Source organism: Fringilla coelebs (genome assembly GCF_963513975.1).
Source record: "Fringilla coelebs genome assembly, chromosome: Z".
Taxonomy (NCBI): Eukaryota; Metazoa; Chordata; class Aves; order Passeriformes; family Fringillidae; genus Fringilla; species Fringilla coelebs.
The window spans coordinates 82038812-82061600 of record NC_140031.1 but is presented as its reverse complement, the minus strand read 5'-3'; the positions used below and the strand labels follow the sequence as shown (position 1 = coordinate 82061600).

The 22789-nt window shown below is 41.6% G+C and overlaps 1 protein-coding gene across 1 annotated transcript in view; it reads left to right on the top strand.

Annotated features, from left to right (window-relative positions):
- The window catches only part of VCAN (versican), a gene marked incomplete at its 5' end in the record, with an annotated part of 89848 nt that overhangs the window by 1947 nt on the left and 65112 nt on the right, over positions 1-22789 (top strand). Inside the window, 3 exons of the mRNA XM_084224962.1 lie at positions 2814-3185; positions 13720-13894; positions 14438-14565. Of these exons, the coding sequence (XP_084081088.1) occupies positions 2814-3185; positions 13720-13894; positions 14438-14565 (675 nt within the window). The remainder of the gene's footprint in view (positions 1-2813; positions 3186-13719; positions 13895-14437; positions 14566-22789) is intronic.

Here is a 22789-nt window from a genome sequence, read left to right as displayed (position 1 = left end):
GCAACATTTTCCTCTTTTTTTTTTTTTTTTCTCTCATAAATTCAGCTAAAAATAAATAGAATATTTTATTCTTTAAGCATGTGGGATTTGTCTGCATAGTCAGTAGCAACATTCTGTTCAGCTAAACTCAATTATGAGGCAAATGCACTCCTCTAAGCAGTGTCACACCATGCAGGGCACTGTTTTCTTCAGACTCCTTGTCCACTGCAGACCTATTGCCCTGGTCATTGTGAACAATGTGATACAGAAGGGCATAATTCTGTCCATTTAAAAAATTATCTAGACTCCAACTTTAAGACTTTTCTAACCACAGAACAAGTGTATGCATTTTGAAGAAAGAGACTTTGTTCTCAAGCAAGAATTCCTTTCTTCCCACTTCAAAAAGAAGACATCCAGCTATGTGTCGTTGGTCTATCACATCCCATTGATAGAGACTGACATGGGATATAAGCTTAGCCAAAATGCTAAAGAGGGTAAAAAAAGGGTCATATGGATTAATATGAGATACTGATAGTTTCTGCATTGGTCAGTAAATTATGCTAGACTAACTATTTTGGAGTGCTGCAAGAAATCAAGCTTTTTGGAACGGTGCAGGAGCATCACTTAATCTTGTATTTCAGGTATTATGTCAGTCAAATATTTTATTTTTCTGTAGGGAACAATTTCCCTCTCCTCTTCCTCTTTTTCCTCTTCCTCCTTTTCCTCCTTCTTCCCTCATCTTCCCTCAACAAATAGTTTTTTATAAAGTGTTGTATAATGCTTTCTAAAGCTGGGCAGAACTGCAATTCCACAGGATCTTCTGTTCTGGGAAGTAGCACAGCTTGGGCTGGATCTAGTTTTCATATCAGGATTAAAAGTGTTGTTTGCCAGGTCTTCCAGCTGGCTGATATGAAGACACGAATTTTAAAGGGAGGAAATTTCCTCAGGGTTCAGTGCTGATATTCCAGATCACTCATAATCATAAACAGTGTTCTTACAAAGTTTATTAAAGTTCTGTCAGTCAGTATAATTATAATTTAGTCATTCTTCAAATAAGAAGAAAGTTCCTGTAAGGTCTGTAGATGACAAGAGATCGTAATACATTCTAAATATTTTGAGACTGATTTTAATCTCCCACCTGTGCAATTTGGCAGTAATTCCATCACAACTGATAGAACTGAGAGTTCACTCTATTTCTTTATCTCTAACCACTGTAGCTCTGTGACGTTTCAACAAGATAAAGGCGATACCAAAGATTTCTGGTTTCATCAGCTTTGATACCATTATCTTGACTCTATCTGAATTGTGTGCCCAAGGAATTCTAGTTTGGTAGGCATGGATGAAAAGGACCTGAGAACTTAATTCAGAATCCTGTGTCTTCCCTGTCAGGCCATTTTTCTCTTTTTCTGGCTAGTACTTTATTATTAAAATGCTTGGGCATTAAGCTGATGACTCTTGTATTGAACCTGTTCAGATAATAACATTAAGACTTTGTCCTGTGGGAAATCATCTGTCTCCACTAAAAATAACCAGGTTAATGAGCAACTTTTATTTTTTCTTCCATTTTCCTTTTTTACCCCATTTATTTTTTCTGTTTTCTTTTTTCTTTTTTTTTCCTTTTTCTCCCTCTTCTTTTTTCTCTTCCCTTTTTGCTCCTCTTCTTTAATTCTCTCCCTCTGCCCATCCTTCCATCCCACCCTCCAATTTTCTACTCTTTATGGAGAGATTATAATTTTCACGTGCTGGTGTCTCCTGTTTCATGTGTCACTCTGGCTATTATTAAGTTATTATATTTCTAAACTTTATAAATCCCAGCTCTCTTCAAAATAATGATGACCATGCTCTACCTTTCAAAAACGTTAGTAAAGGACTGTGAAAGAGGTAAAACAGTTACTGTTGAGCATCAGCTTTTAATCTTCGTTAACCCATTATGTGTGATGAAATAACATCACATAAAAAAGGCAAATCCATCAGAAACCCTCTCTTCAGTCACAGTGTGCAGCTTGAATGAACAGTAGTCAACTTCCCCCTCAGGATATTGTCAGATGGAAGCATTTCACTGTGAAATGTTTGCAGCTGGAGATGACATAAAAAATGATAAAAGTCCTGATCTTGTCAAGTCTGAGCCAAGTAGGGACTTTCTGCGTGCTTTACTTCTTCCTTTGCTTTTACATCCTGAAATATTTCATTTCTGCCATGTGTTAAAGGCCCAGAGGCTACAAGGAAACAACTTTGAAAGAGTGACTATTTGGGAGACTCTCACTGGAAAGCCTTTTGTTTCAGCACGTGTGCAGTAAAAGGATTTAACCCCTGAGAGAACGGTGGGGTCAGGGGTGACAGGGGTGCAAAGCCATGGGCTGTGTTTCCATCTGAGGATAAGAACAGCTGCTGTGAGGCAAGGCAAGGTGTCAACTCCAGCAGCTCCCCTGCATTCAGGGTTTTGGCCGCTGAGGTAACTCATGATTTTTCAGTCAGAGTAGTCTTCCTCCTGTGACTTGAAAAGAGCTCTTAGAGTTCATGTATTGCCTAAAATTTCAGACCAGTTCCCAAAGGTTAATTACTTGGTGACCATAACAAATGGAGAAAAGAAGTCAGAATGAAATTTTCCCAAAGAAATATTTGTCCCATCATCAGCTTAAAATGTACCAAGATTGATACAAACTCTTTTTCAGCTCATACTCCCCATTCCTGTTACAAATCAGCTAAGCTTCATGGATTTCAGGCTTTGCATTAGTGAATCATTAATTAACAATGAAATAGATCTGTTTCTGATTTTGCTGTTACACTAACATGATTTCTCCTTTTTCTCTCCTCTCTCTCTTCCCTTTTTCTAGTTAAAGCAGAAAAAAAAACCCTGGTCAAGGGATCTCTCTCTGGAACTTCAGTCCTGCCATGCTTCTTTTCAACCACACCCACCATCTCCTCCAGCTACGCCGCCGAGTACCTCCGGATCAAATGGTCCAAGGTGGAACTGGACAAAAGCGGGAAGGACGCCAAGGAAACCACGGTCCTGGTGGCCCAAAATGGCAACATCAAAATAGGCCAGAGCTACAAGGACAGGGTGTCTGTCCCCAGCCATTCCGAGGAGAGCGGGGACGCCTCGCTGACCTTCTCCAAGCTGCGCGCCAGCGACGCCGGGGTCTATCGCTGCGATGTCATGTACGGAGTGGAGGACACACAGGGCATCATCTCTCTGGCTGTTGAGGGTAAGGATTTGTCTGTTTCATTTCTAGCCAGCAGTGATTCCAGTTAAAGCAGTGAAACTTGGTGATTAACACAAAACTAGAGAGGATTGGCAGCAGTGTCTATAGTGATTCGCCCTTTGTCACTGTCATATTTTCTGAAAAATCCCTTCACCAGGATTTCTTCTCCTGGGAAGCTGAGAAGCCTCAGAAAAAAATGAAAATAATAATTATCTGATTGCTTCTCCCTGTTTTACTGCTTTGGAATGTGGTCTGGAGATTGTTTGTCCAACAGGTGGTTGGTTGATTGGTTTCATGTGAATTGTTTTTACTTAATGTCCAATCACAGCCACCCATGTCGGGGCTCTGGAAGCAGCCACGAGTTTTCATGATCATCCTTTGTAACCTTCTGTCTGTATCCTTCCTCTGCTCTTTATTATTCTTTAGTATAGTGTTCTTTTATATAATATCATAATATAGTAAATTAGCCTTCTAAGAACATAGCATCAGATTCTCAATTCGTCCTGAGGACCCTAAAAATACCACAGCCCTTGGTATAAAAGCAATTTATGATGGAAAGTATGAAGATTTAGGATGTAAAGATGCCACTGAAGCTGTGGTTGGCCTGTCTTGATGTCCCAAATTATGCCACCAAAAGTGAGACCCTCTCTTTCTGGCAAAGGAATATCAAGCATGAAGAAGTGCTTCTTTTTGCCCAGTAATAACTTTTGGATGGGCATAAGGAAAATTCATCTGTGAGAAGCTGCAAGAAAAGAAGTAGGAGGTGTTTGCTAAATGTGGGGCAGGCAGTGATAAGAGTTTGCCTGCCATCTCTATTAGGAAATAGTCTCCAAAATTTTGAGAGGGAGAAGTCTATGTGTTGAGAGACAGAAGAGACAGGAGTTTCAGAATGGTTGAGTTGGAGAAGACATCTAAGATTAACAAGTCCAAGCTCTAACCCAGCCCTGCCATGGTCAGTACTAACCCAGGTCCCCAAATGCCACATTCAAGCATTTTTGGAACTCTCTTAGGGATGATGACACCCCCAATTCCCTGAGAAGTGTATTTCAGTGTCTGACCACCCTTTCAGTGAAGTTCGTAATTTTTTGATGTCTGCCCTGGCCCGGCCTGGGGCCATTCCCTCTCTCCTGTCCCTGTTCCCTGGAGCACGGCCCGACCCCCGGCTGTGCCTCCTGGCAGGAGCTGTGCAGAGCCACAAGGGCCCCCCCGAGCCTCCTTCTCTGCAGCCTGAGCCCCTTCCCAGCTCCCCCGGCCCTGCTGGGGCTCCGTTCCCTTCCCGGCTCCGTTCCCTGCCCTGGCCACACTGCAGCCCCTCCATTTGTTGTAGTGAGTGGCCCAGAGCCGCCGCTGTGATCTGAGGTGCTCCCTCATCAGTGCCCAGCACAGGAGCAGTCACTGCCTGTGGCCGGCACAGCCCGGGGCCATCGGCCTCTTGGCCACCCGGGCACCCCTGGGCTGTGTCCAGCTGCTGTCACAGCACCCCAGGGCCTGTCCCAGCCTCCCAGCCCCTCTGTCCCAGCCCGGAGTGCTCCATGGGTTTAAGCAAAACCAAAGAGTGAGTGGCCAAAGCAGCCTGTGATGTGTGGGTGTTTCTCCCCTCGGAACCCGCTCGTGGAGCATGGCACAGAGACTGCTCCAGAGCCCGTCGGGCTGGCACTGAGCCTGGCCTAACAGACTGTGCTGAAAGGCAGGGCATTAACCCAGGCTCTGTGCCACGCTCCACATTCTGGACCCGGGTTTCTGCCTGTGCTTAGAGCAACACTGAGCTGTGTGGATGGATCTCCTCATAGGAGCCTTGCTTTGGGCCCTGCCTTGCACACCCCTTTGCAGCTCAGTGTTTTTTGGAAGTGCAGTATTTACTCAGGTGAATGAATCCCAAAACAAACATTAATATCTGCTGCTGGAAATCATGGCTTTGGCTAGGGCTTTTTTGGTGAGCTTAATAATGTATTGTTCTTCCAATCTGCCTAACCTAATGTGAACAGTCTGTTGGCATTGATTCGACAAAAGGATTCGAAGGTGTGGCCTTAATTTGGAAACACAGTAAATCAGTGTAGCCATTAATGTCTGCATAGCTTCATAAACTGTTAGGTCCTAATGACAAAAGCAAAAGAAATCCTGGTTTGAACATTACTTTTCACAACGAGTGTACCTGGCATTCCTTACCCTTTTCAAGTGTTCCCTTGACTACATATCTATATCCAGGAGCTGCAGATGTTTATGACAATAAAATATCAGATGATTTATGGTGATACTGTAGCTTTTGTACTTGCTGCTCCTGCAAAAACACTGCAAAGTGTTGAACTGATTAGATTTATGATTTTACCTCAACGAAAACTTCACAGACTCCATTTTCTTTCTGCAACTGTTCTTTTCCATGACTGCTTTAATGTCAGAATTTCAGGAGAGGAAAAAAGCTAAGTCTTGATCCAAGTGGAAAATTGGTTTGCTAGACCGTCATTTGTGCCATCCATTCTCAGTTTTCTCCATTATGTAAACAAATGGCATTTATTAGACTCATAAGAACTTCATGCGAATGTTGTTGCTGCTCAACTCTTCTGCTCTATTCTTTATGGTCTCTTATTATTTTAGCTTTTATTAATAAACCAAAAAAGAACTTTAGTCCTGAACACAAATTATCTCTGCCATTTCTTTTTGAACCTGCGCCCCAAAGTGACACCATTTGATGAGACTGTTCTCCCCCTTTGTCCATCCTGTCCTGACTGGGGTGCAGGGAGGTATTTCCATGTTAACTGAGCTAATTCCAGAGCTGAGGGGTAGTCTGGTTCAGCACTGTGCTTTGGTCAGCTCTCCTGGGTGGAGCTGGGACTGCTAAAGCTCTGGTAAAATTATCACCAGTTTTTTTATTCTGCTCATTTTATGCTCAAATTAAGTAGGCCAAAACTTTTTGGAAGAGTTCTACTGAAGCAGGTGTAATTTCACTTTTGCCATTATGATGAATTTCTGGTTTGGGGTTCTTTTTTTATGATTCTTTGGGTATTTTTAAACCAATTTAGGGCTTTTTTTCTTGGTATTTTCAGGGTCTCTATTTGTTTTATAGACACTCCCTAATTTTAAACTTTAAAACAAAAAGCATAATGCAGCATCAATGAAGCCAGGAAGATAAGACAGCTGGCCAGCTTGTTTTTCAAATTAACCTTTATAGCATAATAGATGGCTTGGAAAGATAACTAGAATAAAATTACTGTAATTGCCATTTCTCTCCTTCAGGTACGCTGGGAATACAAAACTGCTATTGAACACACTGTGCATCAAATGAATGTATTTTACCAGTGATGGAATGTACTGTGAATGAAAAGTGGGATTTCTGAGGAAGGATAATTTTCTCAGTAGCATACAGATTTTCCCAGGTTAAGCTGAACAGCGAATATTAGTCATTGAAAGTAGAACTTCTAATGCCTAATTATTTCTTTTGGCTGGGTCTCAAGCCCAAGACTGTACAAAAGCTGTAACTGTGAACCTATTTTTTTTTTTCTGTTTAGCTATCACAACAGACAAATTTGATAACTTGTGTGCAAATATCCAGTTAATTTGTTGAAATGAACTTCTGAAGTCAGACTCATATGTTATTAGCAACAAACTGTTCAGACAAAAGATCTGGCTGTCCCAGAGTCCTATTCCAATGAAAGTAGCTGATATCAAAGAGCAACCTTAAACACTTCCCCTGTTGCTGTCAGAGACCTGTCACCCGTGGAATTACCCACACAGAGACCTGTGTTTTTCTCTCCTGAACAGATATGGCTTTGGTTTTTCCATTTGGTTTTCGAATGTCTTTCCTTATCCATGGGTGGACTCCTGCTTAAGCCACCACTTAACCACAGCTGGTAATCTTAGTTATCCTTCACAAGGAAGACCTGTTTCATCACACACATTGCCTTTGTCTCTGCAGTGCATATTTCTGCTAGGTCATTTTTTGACAGGTGAAAGTTTTCCAAACAGTGACAGATCTTGGAAACTGATGTAATTCTCTGGCCTTCCTTTGCCTTGGTTGTGGGAATTAACAATGCCAGCTACTGGGGTATCAATAGCTGCTTATATTTGGAAATAGATCTGGATTTGGAAATCTTTAGGGTCCCTTCCATCGAAAACCATTTCATGATTCTGTCTCAGAGACATCATCAAGACACTGTGAGTTCACATGGCATCTTTTGTCTGCTGAGCAGTGCTTGGCTGTGTGTGCATCAAAGAGAGATCAAATATTTTGATCTGAGTATCTGTTTAAATGTCTCATCAGAGCAAAATACCTGAATTGGCCCATTTTATTCTAGGGGTGTGAACAGTTGTGTTCTGGCTGGGGTGGCTCTGTGTGCACAGCCCTGGGGATCTGGGAAGTCACAGCAAAGTGTAGGAGAAGGATGACACGTTGGGTTACTCGATCTAGTTTTCCTTTGGCATTGCAAATCTCCATGTTACGTGCTGAGCCTTGTGCCCAAACCCAGCAGAGAACACCCATCCACAGGGGCCAGGTGCCCTCTCCACACTTCACCCCTGAGATCAGGGTTACTGTTTGGCGTTTTGCACTTGGTGAGGGTGTAAGAGGGAGGAGGGAAACACTATTTTAGCCCACGAAGGAAGTTTGGGGCAGCCAGGTGCCTGCCTTACTCATTATTCAGGCCTGCAGGACTGTCCTTGGGGCAGGCAGCTCTGCAGGATCACTGGAGGGGCACTTTCCTCACACTGGATACCCCCTTTCCTGTCATTAATCATGGAAAATGCTTTCCTGACACCCTGGTTGCTGCTATAATTACACTGACCTCCCAGACAGGGATACGTTATGTTCAAAATGGATCTGACAGCGTGGCAGTGTTAGATGCTTCAGCTTCTCACAAGGAGAGGAATGAAGAATCTTAGAATATTTTGAGTTGGAAGGGACACACTAGGATCATCCAAGTGCAATCCTGGATATGTAGAACAAGTCATTCATACTCATTTTCACTTCCACGTTTTCTTCTCTGCCTTCTGTACATGTTCCTCCCAAAATTTTCCCTCTGTCTCAGGAGCAACTCTTTGTAAGATTCTGTAATTTCATCTCTCTACGGTGTTTTGTGATTTTCTTCTTACCTTTCTTGCTGTTACTGAGCCCAGAATTCAAACTGTCTCACACTGGGAGTTCTTGGCCTCTCAGTTTTTGGATATTCCTGGGTGAGGTAAGCTCTCTGCATTAAATATCCCAGATTACCAATTAGGGAGATTTATAGATCATTCTTTAAGACTCAACTTGTAACCTTTAGGCAAAGCTACCTTGTGTGAGTTGAATTCCAGGAAGGATTTTATAAAAAGTATTGCTGTACCTCTCTGTGTCCATACTCATTCCTTCTCTCTAGTTGTAATGAAGTCCACTTTTATAAAATACATTTGAGCTGCCTTGTAAAAATCTGACCTAGAAATGAAATGGCACAGTACTTTTCATTCTGGAACATTTCTGAATATTTAGTGAAATACTTGTTTTGTGCTATGATATTGGGCAATTAAGAGGAACATCTATGACCCAATGTATTCAATATTAAGAAGTCTGAACAAACCACTCATTTGAGCTGGTTTTTTGTTCTCCTCCTTGGAGATAATTGGATTTAAAGGGATCAAAGTGGCAAACGGGATCTTTCTAGTTTACTTACTCTTTTGTTATAGGTCCTCAGTGAATATTTTTCTGCCAAAAGTGAGAGCACTTTATTCTTTTCTAACTGATATTTTGGGAATTCACTCTTTTCATGGGCCTCATTTTCTCAGTTTCTTCTTGATTCTGCTGCAAGTCTGAAAGGCTTCTTCCCCCCCCCCCCTTTTTTTTTTTGGTGTATTTTCTTTTTAAAGCCTTTAAAGACAATCCCAGGCTTAAGATACTGTTCTTTTTAATGGGAAGAAGCAAGCATTAGGGAGGCAGCAGTAGATGGTAATTCACATTTTCATTTTTATGCAAACGCGTCTTTCCTGCAAACGTTGTAATGATAATAAAAGAAAGTTGTTTCCGATGTGGGAACGCTGCCACTCAGAGATTGTGTGCTGACAACCTAATTGATCTATTCTCTCTGCAGCAGAAATCCCCTTCTTTATCTCTTAAGTCGGCATTTGAAGAGGTGGTTTTACCTAATCTTTCAGACTTACCTGTCTTGAAACCTTACCACCTCTTGATGTTGATCATGGGCTCCTGCATTTTTCAGCTCGTTTTTTACTCACCTGCCTAATGGATCCTGAGGAATCTTCCTGGCAAGGGAAGAGACAGTTGGTATGGACCATCAAAGGATGGCAGAGGGAAATTTATTTCTGGGTGGTAAAGACCCGGGGTCTACATGCAAGGCGTGCCAGGAAGAGGGAAGGAAATGTTCTGGCCAAGCTGCTGTGTTTCTCTTGTAAATTTTGAGAACATGGCAGCCTCTGGGTGGAGAGGCTGGGGTGGTTCTGGAGGCAGGAGCTGTGGTGGAGAGAAATAAAGGATAAAACCATAGGTGAAGCTCAGCATTGATCCCTCCTCTCATTATGGGGAGCTGTTTGGAGGCGTCCCTGTGCCCCTCCACCTGTGTGCTGTGAGGATGGGCACAAACATCCTGCACAGGGGAGCACCTGTGAGCTGGTGCCTGTCCCTGGAGAGCCCTGGCAGGGCAGGGGAAGGCACTTTCCCTCCCCACCGTGAGTTCCCTGAGGCTTTTGGCAAGGCGAGCCTCCTCTTCTCAGGTTGCCAAAGCCCGAGCCAGGCGTCAGAAGATGGGTGCAAAGCTTAGAGAGAGAGAGACACAAACGAATTATTCATGCAGAGAATAGAAAATGCTGCCCTATTCCTTCCTTTCATACAGTGCTCAACCTTGTAACCCATATTTTTGGGGTGTGTTTGTAATGTAAATTATCTTCTACATCAAGCCCAGGGAGGATCTGAACTGTGATCTGAACTGTGTGGTAGCTCTGGCACTGGGCTGGAGGTTATTGCAGGGGTCTGCACCACAGTGTCCAAGGTCTGAAGACAAAAATTAACAGGATAACAAGCAATGCCATCACAATCTTTCCCCTTTAGGTATTTGCTGTGTGAGGCAGATTCTGAGGTTCAGGGTTTATGCTGCCACATCCAACACTGCATGAGGCAGCAGCGTGAGCTCACTAGTGAAAGTGAACTATAATTTATTAGCCATACCAGGAGCTAATAAACTAGCTTCCCCTGCAGTTCCACAGGGTTTTGATGCATGATACACAATAAAGCAGCAACCCAAAGGGGTGTAACCACGGATCCAGGCTCTTACCCGTGGAAACCCTTGCTCGTTAAAAATGAAATGCTTCACATTTTTATTTTCTGCTCTAAGACATGAGATAAACGATGAAAACACGTTCACCCTTGCTCTGACAGAAGTGAATTTTGCATGCTACAAATTGCTTTCCTATGAGTGCTCTTTCTTGCTGCTACTCCTTCCTGTAATTACACTGACTTTGTTTGCCAGATGTTCAGTGACAACGTTATACCGCTGTAGTCTGTTTTCCAGTTGCTTTATTTGTTCCAAGGACAACTCCTTTCTTGCCTTTTCTTTCGGGGAGGAAATAGACAAAGGGGGGAGGAAAAAAATCCTTTACAAATGTTTTAAAGTGCAGAGACCGGGACAATGGGTTTTCCCCCTCTCTCTGTCTAACTGAAACAATGAAAGTCCTGCACTTTAATCTTCTTAGCCCCAGGGGTCTTCTAATTATTGCAGCTGTTGCACAGGCTTATGCATAGTGAGTCCTCCTTCCCATTCATCTCGCAGGCTCTTTCATGTCCATTAGCTCCTCGCTGGAAATGGAGGAGCCTCCAGCTCTGAGAATAGGTGAAGTTTACCTTGTGGATCAGGGCGAGGAGAACAAAGCATTCCCCGAGTTCCTTTCCAGGATTTACAAATGACCAAAGGCTCTTCCTTGCCTCGGCGAAATCCGAAATCCACTTTAAATTGGCTGGGATTTTAACTCTTTAGTCCTGCCTTGTTCAGGTGCCACACGGCTGTGCCAGGGTAGGAAGGGCAGTGGTGCTTCCAACACGGAAAAAAAAAAGGGAAGGAATGAGAGGTGAAATAGTTAGTTGTGGAAAATACACTCATATGTTTAAGCAGCAGGAAGCTTTAAAAAAAACAGCTTTAGAGGAACATGTTCCCATCCCCTCTAAGGTAACAAACCTTTTGTTGGCTGTACTGAGAAGCAGAAACTCTGGTGCCCAGTTTGAAGTCATAGACTATGACTTCAGCAAACTTGGAAAAAAAATATAAAAACCAGACAATTAATCCAAATTCACACAAAATACATTTTAATTAGGATTAAAACAACAAACTGAATTAACAAATTGCTTCATGTAATTGGACATTTCTGACTCAGCATCAAATATGCTTTATTACAGAACCACCACTCTTATAAAAAAGAAAGTTTTAAAATGTTTGTATATGTTAAAAAAAACCCCAAATAGAATAGCCAGATGCACAGCTTGTGACTATTATTATGGGTTCACAGTTGTGAAACAGGGTAAATATTTTATCTGCTTCTGTTGAGAGCTCTTTAAAAGTTGTCCATTTTTAAATTCTAGATCCAGAACAACAAGCAGACCACCTGAAATCCTGTTTTTATTTACTGCTGTGCTACTAATGTAGCAATCCTCATTTACACCAGCAGGTTTTCTGCTCTCAGTTTCAACCACTGCTACTAAATTCCGAATATATTAAAATAAATCTTTTTATGCATACCATATGTTAAAAAAATACAATTCACCGGATAACATTTTTTGTGATTTTAGGGTTTAGATGCTGATGTTGGCTAACTCTGTGTTCTGGGATGTGAGGCTGTGGGGAGCAGGGTGTCCCCCATCCCCACTGAAGCACTCCTTTGGCTCCCAGCACAGGATGAAGATGCCCTTTGGAAGCTGTCCCTGTTCTCTGCTTGTTCTTGAAATCTGCCCAGAAATTGTTTGGAACAGTGTTGTGGGGCCTGAGCCAAATAATGCAGTGAAATAAGCTAACAATTTAACACCCTTAATGATTGAATTTCAGGCACCTGGAAAGTTTAATGTAATGATACAAACACAGCCATAATTTTCTGGGGTGTATTCTTCACTTGTCACTGTTGCCAAACAACGCTTGGATCCATTTGAAGCTGAAATTACACTGTTGCTTGGAAGAAGCTGTTTGTGATGGGTTTTGTCAGTTCTGAAAGGCATTTTATAGGGATGCTGGTGGTCTGCAAGCTTCCAGTTAGTGGCTGCAGCTGGTGTGTGACTCCCTATTAAATGATGAAATATGGGGATTCCCAGTTTTTCCCCTTTTATTTCCTGTTTCTCTGTGAGTGGCTTTGATAAAAAAATGATGTCTGATGGCTGAGTAGTTTTCAGATAATATCTTCTGCATTAATTTCTTAGTGAATCATGACAAGAAGAAAAATGTGTACTCGGCTTCTTGGCCATATGCAGATTTGTGATGGCTGGCAAGACTTTACTGAGTTTGTCTGCATGAGAAAAAGATTTCTAAATAAGTTGGAAATTCTTCCATCAACAATTTGCCAAGTGACCTGTATTTCTATTTGCTTGTGAACTAGCAGACTTTCTGTATCTTTCAACAATGCTCTAATAGCAAAGACTTGTTGTAAAATTAGTTACTGCTACAATATTACTATTTTCCCAAACTATATTACAGTATGATGTTTCCTCATCATGAAGTACTCCAGTAGAACCATCAGAGAAAAGGATCATTCAATGGTTTAGGGGCTTGTTTTGTTTTGTTTTCTTTCCATTCTCTGGTTGTTTTATGGTGTTGAAACACTTTTGAGGATTTTAGAGTGCAATTAGGTATTGCAGGGGACATGCCTTTGATGCTAAACTGTAAAAGACAGTGGTAATAGGGGGAAATGATTTTGTAAAGTGGGGTGGCTGTTTTCTGCCACTTCAGTGCCCTTTATGGTTTGTTCTAGCTGTTGTCAGATTCAGTGGGAATTGCATGTGTGTAGAAAACAGAATGTGGCTTCTAGACAGATCCTGCTTTAAAGAAAACCATCCTCACACCAGGCCTCCCTCTCCAAAGGTCTGACGTGCTCCAGAAGCTGCTGAAATTGTCAAGGTCCTTTTCAGAACCAGAAAACCCCCAAATAAAATCATGCTTTGTTTTGTCTGTACCATTTGTGGTGTGTGCAGGAAAATATGGCTATAGAAAAATGACCAAAATCCATATAGTGATAAATTATATATTGTAGGGATCTTTGATGTGTAAAAATGGGCATCAGGCCCATCATTGATTAGCAAATCTGCTTCAAAAAAGCGCATTTTTGGGGTATTTTGTCATTACTGGTAGCAGCCACTAGAGGGGGAACATCATTTATACCGTGATATCTCAAATTTTTGTACTATTTTTCATTCTACCCACCTGTTTTCAGCATTGTGACAACACCTAGGTGAGGTTATAGAGTGGTGATGGCTGCGGAAACCACCCAAAATGTGCCTCTGATGGGGTTTTTGAGTTACAGAGTGGTGATGGCTGTGGAAACAATGCCAAATGTGCCACTGATGGGTTTTTGGTTTTTTTTTTTTGCCTTCCAGGTGTTGTGTTTCACTACCGGGCTGCCACCAGCAGGTACACCCTGAATTTCACCCAGGCCCACCAGACCTGCCGCGACAACGGCGCCGTCATGGCCAGCCCAGAGCAGCTGAAAGCTGCCTATGAGGATGGCTTTGAGCAGTGTGATGCTGGATGGGTGTCTGACCAGACTGTCAGGTGAGGCTTTCAAAATGCCCCTTCATGTTTTTACCCAAAATTTGTGTGCCTGGCCTGTGCAGACCTGAACTGTTGTTTTGCCATCATTTGTGCCTTGGAGGGGCTGCCTGGAGCAGAGGCTGGACAAGATTAAGAGAATAAAGTGGGTGTTTATTACAGGCCTGCAATAGGTACAGCTTGGGCAGTCAGAAGCCTCCCAGAGGCTGCACCCAAGATGGACAATGGTCACAAGTTTTTCACACAATTAAAGGTTTGGTCCATTTACATTTCAGGGGTTAATCCTCCAATTCCAGTTTCACGTAATGAAGTCATTTACCCCAGTTTGCTGCACTTCAAATCACTTTTGTTCATACTTTCAGGGCCTGAGGCTGTAGGGTGTCCTTGAGCTTCAGGCCCAGAGAGATTTTGTCTGACCAAATTGTGAAAACAGGACCTAACAGTCTGTATGGAGCTCAGAGTTATACCCTAAAGCAGTACAGGATTTGAAAAATATAAAACCTAAAATCCTAAGGCATCGTAATGATAAATTTTCTGCATTTCCAGGTATCCAATTAGACATCCAAGAGTTGGCTGCTTTGGAGATAAGATGGGAAAGAAAGGAGTCAGGACCTATGGGCGCCGCTTCCCTAACGAGACTTACGATGTTTATTGCTACGTGGAGCACATGGAAGGTGAGATGGGTCTGCAAAGCCTGGAAGTGCACTGCAAGGCTTAAAAAGTGACTGGGGAGCCTCATGTGGAAGAGCAGAGAGGAGAAAATTCCTTTTAAAATAAGTTTTGGCTGCTCTGGATCTGAAGGGAGCTGCCAAATGGAGGGAACCTACAGTTTGTGGTCTTGCAGGTCCTAATTAAAGGCCTGTGTGGAGTCTACAGAGAGGCAGTCAGGGTTCATGCTGCCTATGGTTAGTGCAGTAGATCTCACAAAAGCTGCTGTTGAAGTGTCTTATTTTTTCAATGTTATATAAAAGTATTTTCAAAGAAATGCCTTTAATGTTTGAGAAACTGTGTATGCTATATATAAGTATATACAAAGATAGATGTAGTATATGTGCTAACTGTATTGCAGTTCATAAAGTATGTAATTAAGTCTTTTTATATGTCCGTGGCATAAAATTAGACAGATATTGAATTGCCATCTATGTTTAATAGTATCTTTTTAATAATGGGTCATCTCAGGTTCAGAAATAAAAAAAATGTGAAAAAGCTTTGCAGTTTCTGGGCCTAGTTTAGTAAAATTATTACAGAGATACTTTGCATACTAAAGTATATTTTCCACTTACTCCAGTGGCCTGAGTGTGTCACAATGCTGTCTGGCAGGTTTTTATTCCATGCCAGTTCCTAAGTGCCTGTCTAAAAAAGTCTGTTAATTCCCAACTAAACATCCTCAGGGATGGTCCTTGGCCATTACACATTTAATTTGGTGCTCTTAAAGTCAACAGAAAAATAAATCAGCCTTGGCTCTGAGCAAGCCTGCCTTTGTAGGTGTGCATATATTTTTAAAAAGCAAATGCAAAATGCAAGGGCTCAATGTTTGTAATTTGTCTGAGATAAGATATAGATTAGAATATGCAAATTTTGCAAATATGCAAATTTTTCTCCTGCTGGGGACTTAGAGAGATTTTAGTTATTGAAATCAGTAGGTGTTTTATTTTTAATAGCTGAGGATCTGTCCTAGACCACTTGGAGATTTATGCAGTACATGCAACACAGGTATTGCAAAGCCTCCAGAAAACATATATGCTTGAGAATTTTTAACTTGACCTTGAAAATTAAGTGATAGAATTTTGTTAGTGCTTTTCATTTTCTTAATTTTAGTTATGTCCTGTTTACACCTGTCAGTGAGTGGCACCCGTGAGCATCTACAAGTCATGACATTTCATCCTCCATCAGTCCTTGATGGGATTGGATTCTGAATCTCCTCTAAATCAATGCTTTTAAATTCAGTTTGGGTCTTTCCTAGCTCAAAAAAAGAAGGCTTAGTCAAAAACCTAATCCGTATAATTCTTGGGTGAAGAACAATCTCTTGCTCTTTTCCCTCTTCAAGAACAGAGAAGTATAACTAATACAGAGCAGATTGTCCTGGGTGCATGTGAGCCAGCAGTTTCTCAGGGTCAAAATTTATCACTAAACTTTCAAAAATAAAACTTAAGTCAAAACTGGAGCATTTTCCACTGAGGCTGATGGTCTCAGCTTGGAACAACCTGGAACCAGACTGGTGTGTGGCTGAAAGAGGTCACAGTGACTGTGCAGTCCTCATGGATGAAAATGCACACAGTTTCTCATGGACATTAATTGGTTCTTTGTTATAAAATTTAATTTGCCAAGATTTATGAGCTGGTTTCCCTCTCTGGATGCATCTACACTTCTGTCCCTCTGCTGTGGCCTGACAGCTGGATTGTGGTGAGATGATCTGCTTGCATATGAAACATGCAGATTTTAACAAATACTAAGCTAGACCACAATATTGTAGAGATTTGCTTCATTATATTGCATACATTATATTGAACAAGTTTAATGTCAGATTGTTATAATAGTTAGCCAAACACACTCCCCAACTTTTCCCTTCTGTTGTTTTTTGTTTTTTTTTTTTTTTTTTTTGCTTGGTTTGGGTTTCTTTGTTTGTTTTGTTTGTTTTATTTAGGTTTGGGTAATTTTTGTTGGTTGGTTGTCTTGTTTGTTGGTTTTTCTGTGCATGTGAGAGAGATTTTTTTATTTTATCATTCTCTCAGAATTTTTAAAATGATCAGGAGTGTGACAACAACTTTTACGACCTCCAGGAGGAGTTTATGGGTACAGGGTGCAAAACAGTGCAGGTAGGTTCTGCTGAGGAGTTAAATTACTCTGTTTGGACGAGGAGAAGCAGGCACACTCTGAGGAAAAGACACAGTGTCACATCGTGGTGTACTGCAGGATAAACCATCCCTCAGTGCCCTCACAGAAACTTGAGCCTCTGAACCAGACTCCCTATTCCAGGTGGGGCTGAGGAGCCAAGGTGGCTTTGTCCGCTTAACAGCAGCAGTTTCTGACAGGACAGAGGTTAATTTGGAGTGAGGAGGAGCTTGTTAGAAGATACACAGCATCTGTGAGTTTATACTTCAGAACAACTCACCCAGAGAAGATGGAAATTTAGAATGTCAGCGGAATTCTTGGAAAGTTGAATTAAACTAGATTGCTGTGTTGGTAGGAAACTTGCAGATCAAGAGCTAAAGTTGTGCCAGATTTCTGATGGCCCTTTTCTCCAAAGGTTGATCCTGTGAGGTGAGACCTTTAGCTTAATTCATAGCAAAATGAATCTATGGCACTTAGGGTGTGCTTCAATACAACTTTTTCCATGTGAATTTTAAAGCTCATGTCTGTGTACCCTGCCATGATTCAATGCCAAATCTATTAGACTTGCTTGCACTAAAGAGGTCCTTATTTGGAGGGTGTGTGTGTCAGTGGGGTGACTATTCATGGCACAAGCCTGACTAAGGATATCAAAATTTGGGCTATAACAAGGGTCTCACCATGGAAGTCATTGAACACTTATTGGTCTGTTGGCTGCTGTTGGTCTGTCACCCCAGAACGCCATAAATGGTGGTGGGAATTCTTGCAATACATTTTAAAATAAATGTGCATTGAATTTGCAGTACTAATTTGGGTATTTGCACTGAGGATTTGTAGCAGCAACTCCATCTCGATTTTATTCCTTTTTGGCCGTGTGGAATCAGGAAGTTAGCCAGAGACATGGATTTCTCCTTAAATCACAAACTATTAGCTTAAATTGAAACCAGTTATCTAGGCTAACTCTTGCCATTTCCTTGTTCTGAGGAAAGCCAGAGAGATTAAAGACTGCACAATTCTAATTTAAATAGTATGAGTTTTGCTGTGACAGTCAGAAGAATAACTGTGGGAAGGATTGAAAATTTCTGAGCTCCTGGAGATAAAAATGACAACCTGGAGTCAAAGTATCATTAAAAAGGTACTAGGCATGGTGTTTTATTACAAACTATTTTACATTCCTCATATTTCATCACTTATTTCAGCGTACCAAGCACTAACAGAAACATTTAGGATACTTTTAACAGCAGGAAGTGATTTATGAGTAAAGATTTTCAAATGATTGAGCTGCAAAAGTTTGGGTGCTCATCCTTTAGCACCACCAGCCGAAGGGGTGTCTCCTGTGGTGTGATCCCTTGGATGGAGATGGTGGTGGGTGAGGAAGAGTGTGAATTAATTCTTCAGACAAGCAGTGCGTGGTTATCTTCGCAGCGCTGTGGTGTCAGAGATGGAGATAGAACCACCACCAAAGCCCGCTGGTGGAGCGAGTTTGTGCTGAGCCAAGGCACAAACCAGCCCATCAGGATTGTCTCCTGGCCAGAACCCATCAGAGCCCATGTATGCCTGACAAGCCTCCCTCATGTGCAGATGGGGCCCTCACGCTGACAGAGTTATTTTTGGGGTGTCTGTGGGGAAGATTGTACAGCCCTCCTTCCATGCACCACCTCCCCCCAACAGTGAGAGCAGGGAAAAAGGATAAAAACCAAAACCAGATGTCCTTTGAATACTTTCCACCTACTCTCATGCGGTTTTGCTGTTGTCATGGAAATTTCTGTGAGAATGATACTCGTAATTAAAGGAATCATAGTCTGAAATGTGGCCTCAGGTGAGAAGTTTCTTCTGTGTTTTGGGCAGCTAAAGATCTTCTCTGGGGTCTGTTCTGATTCTGGAGCAATTAGATTAGGTTTCAAAACTGGGATACGGTGAAAAAAATCAGTTTTTTTCTCTAGTTCAGGGCCTGTGGTAGAATTATGATCTTTTTCATTATACTGGACACTAATCCAGCCTTAACCCCTCATGCAGTGTTAAGTTCTCAAGAGGATTCCTGTTCAGCCAATGGGTGTGCACAAAATAGACTCAAGACATTCAGGAAAGTTTAGTGAAATCATTGCTGCTGTGCATCAAAATGAATCAACTGACTTGTTCTGACATGCAAGAGAAAAAGACTTCTTCATCTTGTCCAGCCTCCTGCTTTAAAGTTGAACCAAGCTGCTTAGATGTTCGTGTTTTTCCAGCCCTGCAGAGTGGTTTTGGTAATTAGTGACTTTGTTAAGGACACCTCTTTATTACCCTGGTGTGCCGGAGCACCAAGCCCTGAGCAGCAGAGAAAGGGGGATGAGGAAGTTCTTGGTCCTGAAGGCACCAGGGTAAATGTTTTAGTCCTCAAGGTGGTCATGGTATTCCTGCTTCTTTGCACACTTGACTGTGTCCTGGGAATGAAGCTTTCAACAGATTCCATGTTTTTGAGGAAAAGAAAGTTGTGATGGCAGTGTGTCATGACTGCCTGGGTTTTTACTGCTGGCTGTGTCCAGGTGAGGAGCAGTAACCAGAGGTTACAGGTGCAGGTGGGAAAATGCCCTTGGAATGCTCTATAAAACATGAGAAAAGATGGCATTTTGTCACTCTTAGCCAGCTTTTGTCTCTGACCCAGGGTTTCGTCTCTACCCAGCTGTATTCACAGAACCCAGGAGCTTTAACACTCCCAAAGGACATCTCTGCTTGGTGAACTTGGTGGGTTCCAACTCTCAGAAACAAATGAATAAATGAATAGGTCTGGAGTTCACCACAGGCACATTATGCTAAAAAAAAAAAACCAAAAAAAACCCAAAAAAAACAAAACAAAAAAAAAACGAGTTCCCAAATTCTTAGTGGGAGATAGTGTTTCTTCTCCTCAAACAAAACTATCACAGAGGAACTAAAATGAAAGGCACTGAAAAGTTTTTGTCTTGGCTTTGTTTTTGTTTTTTGGGGTTTTTTAAATTTTTTTTTAGTTTGGGGTTTTTTTTTGTTTTGTTGGGGTTTGGTTTTTTTTTTTTTTTGTTATGCTGGGTTTTTTTTTGGTGGGGTTTTTTGGTTTGGGGTTTTTCTTTTTTTGTTGTTTTTTTTTTACTTGTTTGTTAGTTTTTTGGTTTTTTTTAATTGTGAGAATTAAGCATTTCCTCCTATGGGAATGATTATCTTTTCATATAATCAATATCCCTCTGCCTTTTCTAAGCCTGGCTTTGGTTGACTGTGAAGGGTGTAGAGTCTGAGTGCCTGACCACAAGGTAAAGCTCATGAGCACCAAATTCTGGATGGGACAGCAATTATCACAGAATAATTAAGGCTGGGTAAGAATAATTTTGAGATCATTAAGCCCAACCATCAACTCAGCACCACTACCCCAGAGAAGAGAGGTTGTGTGTGGCTTTGGTTCTAGCCTGCCCTTCCTCCTACCTTGCTTTTAAGTTGTGTGATTCATGACATTCACATCTACCAGTGTGCCCAGCTCACCCAGATATCTCCTGAGGAGAGAAAGTGAATCAAAGCAATTAAATTTGCTGTAAAATCAGCTGATAAGATTGGTAGAGCTGATTCTTGTAGAACTTAAACTTTTTCCTCAAGTATTGCAGGTGAATCAGCTTTTGTCCTCAAGAGAAAAATCTGACTTCTTCATCTGCCCCCATGTTTTGTAAAGAGATGGAAAAAGCCTGACTTTCATCAGGTATCTTTTTTGACCAAGCAAAACAAACACATGTAAGAGGAAAATCCTGGGGATTCTTGGAGTGCAGTGACCGCTGAGGCTGCTCCATCAGCCTGAGGCTTGGTTTGGAACAGGAGCCAGCAATAACACACATTACATTATTGTCTGCAGCCTAAACACTGTCACGTTCTCCACCCCACCCCCTGGTACTGCAGAACCAGTTTTTCTTCATCTGCTGGCCTAAGCCCTGGGCTTTGCCTGCAAAATATTGCTGAGTTACTCAGGGTGTGCTCCAGATATAAAAACAATGCACGTGGCTGTTTAACACACACAGAACTGAATTTTCCCTGCCTGGTGTTGGTGGCTATGTCATTTGTTTGTCCAGCAGATGAGTTTTCCCTCTTAATTTCCTTGTTTTCAGGGTTTTGGCTGGGAAACTGAGGGGCTTCCAGTCATCTTAATAAAAACCCTGTAAGAGTGTGGTGGGATCTGTCCTCCTGTTAAATATGGAAGCTGTGGTGCTTTCAAAAACAGGAGTAAATTGTAGAGACTGCATGGATTAAATACATTTCGTTAACTTCAGAATTACTTTTCTTACTTTTTAGAAGAAGATTCTTTGCAAGGCTTGAGTCCTTCTCTCTTTGATACTTGGAAGGAGTCGGAGTGTTTCAGCCATGTGCTAGAAGTGAATGAGATCAAGAAACCCCAGGAAAGCCCCCATATTTTAATTTTTTTTTTGTAACGTGGTTTGAAAAGCTTGCAGAAACAGAACAAACTGTCAAGTGTTTCTGGATTCACATATCAACCAAGCCCTTTATTAAGCTCTTTCTTTGTTTTCCACATTTTATCCCAACAATTAATAAGCGTGTTAAGTGCATATTTAATCACAGAGAATTTTAATCTATTTCAAACTGGAGAGACAAATTGAGGAGTCATCGCTCCTAGAGTAACTTACTGCTATTTGCAATATGAATTTTGCCCAGTACTTGATTTTTTAAAAATAAGAAATGAGGAATCATAGAGAAATGCTCTCTAACTACAGCAATTACAAGACGGCATGTTTTAACATCTTTGCCCTTTATCTTATCAACAGCATTCCTGAAATAAATGCACATTTACTTGGTATATGATAGAATTTTGCTGATTACCCTGCTGCCTTTTTGCCTTCTTTGTGAGGTTGTTATCACAAATTCTTGAATATACCAATTAGATGTCAAATACATTGTATTTCACTTATTGGATTGTTTTGGTTAAATGTGTTTTTCCTTAAATATGTGTGGGCTTCTTTTTTTAAATTGGTTTGGTTTGGTTTCTTTGTAAAACTATCCTTGACAAAGATGGTGTTTTTTTGACAGCAGCCAATTTTAACAGATGGACAAAATAAGCCCATGTGGGGTCAGTAGAATATATTCAGTGCAGAGAAAGATCTGGTACTCATCTCTTTAAATGTGCAGGATTATCACTTTTGCAGACACAGGCACGCTCCAAGGCAAACTTGAGGCAGACTTCTGCCTAGAAAGTGCAGCTTGTGAAAGTCAGTTCTCTGCAAAGGGACCTCTCTTTAAGAAGAACCCTGCATTTTGAAATCTTACACCAAGACTTAACCCTTCACTAAGTTTCTCTGTCTTAACTGAGTGCAGATGACAGCTCAGAGGAATAAATAGCACTGACTTTAATGATGTGGTGTACAAGCTCCATTTGGAGCCAATGATCCAAATCACCTGATGGAAAAATTGCCCTTCTAGTAATCCTGCACTGTTTGCCCTTTTTCCTGTGTATCCTATAGTTTATCTCATAAGAAATGTTGTGGGATTGTCTGCAATTATTTTTTTATTAACAGAAGTCACGGAAATTCATTGTTCTTCACTTTTCTCGCTCGCCTAACTGGACTGATATCTGCTGTATAATTGCAATTAAATTGCATTTTAACTACTAATTTTCATATACATCATGGCTTCTGTGAGAGGATCAGAGAACTGTTCTCAGAGCAGAGAGGGCTGCTCTGGAGAGGCCTTTCTTTGCTCCCTTGTTTCATGGTGCTGCTTCTGGGACAGGACTGTGGAATAGCTGCACCCATCACCCTGTGCTGGACATGGCAGCAGAACTGGCAGGCAGATGCAGAAGGACGTGAAACAAAAAATGGTCATTTTCTGTGTGGTCTGAAAAGCTGAATGAGCCATTCTGAGGACGAATAGCTCTTTGCTTCCCTTATCTGTCCCTCTACCTCCAAGCTGGGAGCTGCACACAATGTGCATAAAGCAAATTACACTATGGGATTGGTGCTACAGCTGTAATAACAAATCAGAGTTTCTACCTAGGAGGAAAAAGAAAGCTGGCACCTTGCCTCCTTTCACACTTGCATTCCTTTCAGGCCCCAAACAAGTGTAATATTG